General features: G+C 42.0%; 1 protein-coding gene across 1 annotated transcript in view; it reads left to right on the top strand.

The window, feature by feature from the left end:
* DCP1A (decapping mRNA 1A) overlaps nt 1-7,255 on the top strand; it is a 42,008-nt gene extending 34,753 nt beyond the window's left edge. Inside the window, exons 8-10 of the mRNA XM_065933484.1 lie at nt 943-1,008; nt 2,765-2,983; nt 3,284-7,255. Of these exons, the coding sequence (XP_065789556.1) occupies nt 943-1,008; nt 2,765-2,983; nt 3,284-3,364 (366 nt within the window). The 3' untranslated portion in view covers nt 3,365-7,255. The remainder of the gene's footprint in view (nt 1-942; nt 1,009-2,764; nt 2,984-3,283) is intronic.

Below are 7,255 nucleotides of genomic sequence, written 5' to 3' on the forward strand. Positions count from 1 at the left end.
AAAGGGGGTAGAGCCTTTTAAGGTTTTAGTCTCATGCCCTTTAATAATTACAATCCTCAGCTCTTTTTAAACTTTTTACCAAATAATATTTTACTGGCTCTGCTGTATAACATTATTTGTTAATGGAGTGTTTTGTTCCATTCTGTTAAAATTCTATACAGAAAACGAAACCTAGTGTCTTGGTTACATGATTAACTTGTCATTTTTGCCGTTTGTCTGCAGTATAAGGAGCAGCGAGAATGTTCTGTTTAACAGATAAAACACCCCTGAAATGTGTCTGCTGCCACTATTCCCGTTGTTCTAGAAATACAACCAGCAGTCGTGAATACCGCCCCCTCTAGATTTGGCCTCTGGGACAGCACCCTGCTCTCCAGCATGCCTCCTAGCAGAGGAAGCTTACAAACATGTTCTTTCTCATTTTTGTGGCTGTATCGAATTTCAAGGCCTGGGACCGTATTGAGTCCTAATGTATTTGCTCTGCTACAGGAAGTTCTTTGTCTCCCAGGGAATAGGTGTAACATTTATCTGTGGAAGTGTGTGGCTCTGTGTGGAAACTGTTTAGTGCCACCTGTCCAGAGCGTGAGCCGCCTCATCAGGTTTCATGCTGCCAGGATCTTGCATCTCCACAGTCTCAACAGCAAAAATATGCTTGGTCTGTCCCAATTCTTATAAGAGACACAGGTTTTAGTTTTTTCCATAGAGACATTTTCGAGACATTTGCACACCCCTTTTCTCCAGTGGAACTGAAGGGAATTGGGGGCTATCCTGAAGCTCCCATCCTGCATTGTCACAAATTGTGGTCAGCCACTTCCCTCAGGAATCTAGGAACCAGGTCGTTTGAACTCCTCCTTACAGCTGCTAACCTAGATTTTTCCCCAGTAACTAAGAAATCCTAAATGAAAAGTTGCTACATCTGTTCATTTTTCTGTTTAAACATTGCAGTCTATGCAGCAAAACCAGGATCCTGAAGTTTTTGCCCAGCCTAAGGTGTTATCCAGTGCCATCCCGGTAAGGATCCCCTTTTTCTGAAGATCATAGTATGTGTTAAGTTCTTCTGCTGAGTGTGAAGTGAAATGTTGCAGCTTTCAAACCTAGGCCCCTCTTAAATGTCCCTTCCCACTCTCCCAGGCAGAGCTCATTGCTGTGGCCTCTGCAGTCCTCAAGTCATCCACCCTCCATGATGTCTTCCCTGAGGGTGTGTATGGGAGGGCAAGGTCAGCTACGGCAGGGGCGCTCACTCACTCCCTCTGTGTTGTGAATGGGCGACTGCTGAAAGCAAGTCAGCCCCGTCCCTGTGGATAGGAGATAGTCTTTGCCCTGGGAGAGTTGTGGTGTCCCAGTAAACAGAAGGCAGTGTCACTGCCCTACTCGTTGGCTTCCCGTTGCCCTGTTGACAAAACCTCCCATGCCTGTGTGTTCTGCACCTTGCTGCTTCTCCCCTGCCTCATTTTTTAGAAGTTGTCCTCATCCTCCATTCCCTACCAACTTTGACAGGCACATTTATCTTTTTCAGTTCCTAAACTTTTAGGTTCCATTTGCCTTTGAGCCTTAACACCTCTCCTGAAGCCTAAGATTTTAAACTAAAGCCACCTTCTGACTGGTCTTAGCAGGTCGTCTTTGTAGCTTGTCCTGCTGCATGGTGATTGGCGTACCACTTCTTGGTGATCTCTCAGCCCAGTGTTGCACCAAAAATAACCACAGGTGGCTCAGAACCCAGAAACTGCACTCTCAAAACTATGGACAGCTTTGGTTCTTTGTAAATGAGGAGGGTGACAGATAGGAGGGAAAAAAATATAGTTTTCTTGTTGAGTATATCAAAATATGAGAATTAGTTAAAAGGCGGGGGGGTGGGGGGCTTCCCTCATAGCTCAGTTGGTAAAGAATCCGCCTACAATGCAGGAGACCTGGGTTCGATCCCTGGGTTGGAAAGATCCCCTGGAGAAGGGAAAGGCTAGCCTCTCCAGTACTCTGGCCTGGAGAATTCCATGGACTATACAGTCCACAGGGTCGAAAATAGTTGGACACAACTGAGCAAGTTTCACTTTCAAAAAAAATGCTATTACTGTTTTGTGTATTCTGCTGGTTAGCCATTGTTAGCCCAGAAGTATATCTAAATAAAAGAAGGAGGTAAATATTAGTTTTATGTTTTTAAAATTGTATCTTTGATGGCTGTGGTGGCATAATAAATACATTGAACACAACTAAAGAAACTAATGCTTCATATAACTTTATATAACTAATGCTTCATATAATTCTTTTTATTGAATTAAAATTTATGTATAATAAAATGCAGATTTCTTAAATTGAGTTTTAATACACGTATATCCCTTGGGTAGTGATCCAACCAAGTTATGTAACACTTCCATCACCTCAGAAAGTTCCTTCACACCCTCCAAGCATTTCTGTGTCCCTCATGGAAAAACTTTACATATTCAGCTTATCTCAGGACTGTTCTTACTGTGCCTACCCTGCTGTTAGTTACCAGATTCCCCTTCTGTAGTGATGGGGCTTGGCTTCGCTTAACATCTCTAGGCCATCCTTATCATGTAAATGGACTCTTCATCCTTCTGCTAACAAGCTTCCTAACCAGACATTAAATGCTTAGACACTGCTTCTGAATCTTTATCTGAACTCTAAATAGTTAACCGTTGGACTCTGCATTCTGGTCTCCTGCTGCTTATGCTTGTTATCAGGCATCCGCTCCTCTGGGCCTGGCTGCTGGCTTCCACACTTTTTGGTGCAAAATGACCGTTGTTCCCTGCAGGTGGCAGGCCCCCCTCTGGTTCCTGCAACGACCTCGGCAGCGTCCTCAGTCCTGCTGTCCCCAAGTGTTTTCCAACAGACAGTTACAAGGTCCTCAGACCTTGAAAGGAAAGCCAGCTCCCCTTCTCCTCTCACTGTTGGGACGACAGAAAATCAGAGAAAGCCTTCCATTATCCTCAGCAAGTCTCAGCTCCAGGATACATTAATACATCTAATCAAGGTATGTAGGATATTAGTCTTCAAATTTTCATTCTGTAAAAAAATAATTGTATGAATTCTTAAAAAATCAATTCATAAAGAAAATCCAAGACCAGCTAGGACCAGTGCTTCTCTCTGTGAAAAAATTCTCGAAGTGGAAAAATAGATCTGTGTGAATTCCAAAATATTCCTCATGATTGTCTCTGGGTGGTGGGATTCTTGGCATAATTAGTTATACAGAGCATGCGTATAACTTCTTCCTAAGCTGTTGTCATGGCAGTAAGCTCTAAGGAGGTAAACGTGACATGACCATCTCTTCCAGAATGATTCCAGCTTCCTCAGCACACTTCATGAAGTCTACTTACAGGTTCTGACCAAGAACAGAGACAACCACAACCTATGACTAGAGCAGAGCAATTCTGAAGGCAGAATATCGACCTCAGAAACAAATAGGCCATCATGGAAACTTCTAGACGCAACATTGAGTTTTGAGAATTCTAAAATTGAGCCTATGAGAAAGAGACTCATTGCTTAAGAATGTTTTCCAAGTGACGTTCTCAGTGATAGTGGAGGTTTCACTGTGAAGCATCACCAGCAGACCTTTGTTTTGGGGAAAAAAAAAAAAAGACCATTGTGTTCAGTTGTGTGGGTGTTTTCATCAGCTCTAAACAAGTTTGTGAAATAAGGAATCTGATTTTCAGCTCACTTTCGTATTCAAGGTCTTAGGGAAAAGAGGTCACCAGCCCTGTGGCAGTCAGCCCAGCCCATACCCCCATTCCCCTCCTGCACTTCCATCTAAAAACTTGATCCTCGGGCTGGTTAGTCAAGTTCTGAGCAGAGCAGAAGTCAGCTCTGTGCAAAGTAGCTTCGCATTTTAAGGGTCAGAAGTTAAGCTGGCAAATTAGGACTGATTTGTTCAAGTGAAGTGTATTTTATATGAATGCCCCTTTTGGGCCTTAAAAGTTCTGAAGTTTATTAATTGCGTTCTATTTTTAAGTGTCCCCGGTGATGCCACGCAGAGGGCTCCCACTGTGAGAATACATTTGAATAGGGCCCTGCCGGCCCTGTGATGAGGTGGGAGCAGGCATGGCACACCTTTGAAGTAAAGGCTGGGACTGGTAAGACCCAAATTCTATCAGAAATCTTCACTTTAAGTTAAACTCTCCAGTGGTTTTGAAAATGTTAAGCTTGTGTGTGAATCATAGCCTTATTTTCCTTTTCTGTCTAAACACAGTGAGAAGTCATTGTTAATTGTTTCCCTTAACACTTTGACAAAAGGACCAGTGGACCAATCTGACAAAGCCATCCTGGTTCCATTCCTCAAGTCTACTGAGAATAGTTTTAAAGCTATGCAGAAAAGGGAACTGTTATTCACACTGCCCTTACTTTATTATAGAATATGGAATTAAAAACCAAGTGTGATATTCAGAACTTTACCAATGTATTCTTAGGCTGTGAGTACTTCTGCAGCCCAAAGTCTGAAAATATGTAAAGATGCTTTGTTATGCTGCTATTGATCTGCCATGATTTATATTTATTCTTTTATGGCATGTAATGGTGATTAGTAATATTTTAATGTAGATTTGATTTATTTCAGCAATAGTAATTTTAAGATATTCTTTGAATGAAAGTGTCTTCGTTTCTATGATACAGGTCATTTTGTAGTATTTAACCAATTAAGATGCACTGCTTACTTTTCTGAGCACTATTTAATGATGGGGTAAAAACCCAATTGGCTCAACCAGCTAGCTTAAGGATTAGCTGTGAATAATGCTGACAGATATGATGGTTCCTTGGGAACAATCATTTAAGCTTTAATGGTAACTCAATCATAAATCCATAGGTTTTTTTCCTTTTAGCTGAGATTTTAGAAAATTACTTGTGAATTACATACTTGTTTTAGTTTGCGCTTAGGTTGTTTTCTGTTTTTTCTTTTTTTTAGCATAAAGAATACCTTGATTGGCTTTTGTTAAGCTAAACGTGCTTCCTTGACAACTTTTCTGCTTCCCAATTTAGTGTCTTCTATTGTGTCTACCTATTATTTGTGAATTGTGCAGAAGTCAAGGAACCTTCTAAGTTCTCATAGGAATTAGGAATAGTTTGTTTTCAAAGGTAGTGTGTAAATTCAGCAACCAAAAATGAATTGCTTGCGCATCACCCAGGAAAGAGAAAGTTACAGTAAGATGTGAAATGTTGCTGACCCCAGGAGATGGTGTCCAGGGCGCCCCCACGACTGTTCTCAGAAGACAGTTGCTCTGGCAGGTTAGCACTCATCCCAGGTGTAAGTCTCTGTGGGCTTTGGTGAGCGGAAGAATCGAGGGGTTCTTATTATGATAGACGTTTGAGTTGAAATGATGCTTTGAGTAGGGTCAATATTACAGGAGAGTTGAGAGACTGTCCTGAAGAGGGTCTGTAATCAAATCTGTTCATTTTCACCCTTTAATTCAAGGAATGAGTAGGATAGACAGTAGAGAATCTGGGATGAGGTTTCCTTAGTGTGAAAGTAAACTTTTAAGTGCCCAAGTCATGGAGACTTGAAAAGGGTAAGCCTGTTTCAACTCCCAAATTTATGTATTCAAGCATTTTGAAAATTCAGAGGCCAGAGGTTCACCGTCATGAGAACCAGGAAGTTCAGGCCAGAATGAGTCAGTAGAGAAGTCAGGCCAAGCCTGAACAGTGTCAGTTGGATGACACTGGGCCAAAAGTCACAGTTCAGTTGCCTTACCCCTCATTCAAACTTCTGTCCAGAACCTCATGCTAGTTTAGGTTGCATGTTTACATTGCTGCAGTAACTTTACTGGAATCTTAAGTTTTAAACCTTAGTTGAGTCAAAATGGACACCAAAACAAAGACGCTTCTTGCAAGGTTTGCAGAACTCCGGGTGCCCTGCACTTAGGTCACCGTGTCTGTCTGTAGGGCCACCCTCACCCGAATGGGCGGCCCTGCTCTTCTTTTCTTGCAGTTACTGTGGTATCTTTGAGTGGACTCCCTCTTCCCAAACAGCCTCGTTCCTTTAAGGCAAAAGCTCCTCCTCATTGTGCATCTCCCCCCAGGTCGGTAAGGTGTGACTTGGAATCCCATGTTGTCCAGTGACTGTCAGCTCCAGGAAAAGCATTCATGCCCTCTGCATGTGAATGTGAATGTCCACAGCTTACTTTGGAAGGCTTTTGGGAGCCAGGTTTTGTTAAAAGCCCAAGTTGACCTGAGTACTTCTCTGCCGGAGGAGGCACAGGCTTAGTTGAGAATAGGACCCGATTTTGCATGTCAAGAATTGTTCTTTTTCCACCTGTGTGTTCTTGTAAAAAATCTTAACCCCATCAGATCTACTAGGTAGATATTTTTAAACCATGCAGCTTTATTACTCTCCTCCCCAAAGAATGTAGTTTGACGTTTTTCTCATTTTGGTAGTAGAGGCCATAACTGCCATTGTATTACTAATAATGCAACATGAAATTGAAGGTGCCTAACTGCTTAAAAAACAAAATCAGCCATCCTACTGTAACTCTGGGCAAAATGAAACACAGAGGAATGAGAGGCGCCACAGGCACGGGTGGGCTCAGTCCATGTGAGTGAAGATGAGGAATCACGGACATGTGTCCTGCATTCTTGCTGCACGTTTGCTGCTGAGCACACATTTCTTTCTCACCCGTCTTTGGTTTTCTTCAGCTGTATTCAAAGGGCCTGCTGGAACCAGTAGCGCCCTGTGTTTTCAGGTGTCTAAAATGTTAAGATCCGAAAGAAGTAAAGCAACTTACACTGAGCTCTTTAAAAGCTGTGCTTGAGAACATTTCCCTGAGTGGGCCGGGGCCTCCAGGAGCCTGTTTTTTTCAGCAAGAGAGACATGTGCAATGTTTCACTTGGTTTTGTATATGACATCTTCATTTGAAAATGCTCTAATGCAATACCTTTCACTTTGAAAGGGGGAAATGCAGAGTTGCGTTTCCCTTTTATCTGTGTGATTCCTTCAGAAACGTGTTTTTAAAATATATGTTCTCAATGGTTTTTTATTCTGTATTCCTGCTTTGGCCACGTGGCTCTCATGACCTTCAGTGTACCAGAGTCTCATTGCCCTGAATGTGGGCCTGAGAAGCTCCGGGACTGTGGCAAGATTTTTGTTCCATGAGCGCAATGCAGCATCATTAACATTTTTAATGGTATGGATTTTATACCATCTGTGTATGTTTGCAAATATTAAGTTATTACCTGTTTTCAGATGAGCATTTTTCATCCTAAATTTTATATGTTTGCAAATATATTTTTTTAATAAAAGTTCAAAACCAAGTTTTAGCACCTA

This window comes from Muntiacus reevesi, chromosome 4 (genome assembly GCF_963930625.1).
Source record: "Muntiacus reevesi chromosome 4, mMunRee1.1, whole genome shotgun sequence".
Lineage (NCBI taxonomy): Eukaryota > Metazoa > Chordata > Mammalia > Artiodactyla > Cervidae > Muntiacus > Muntiacus reevesi.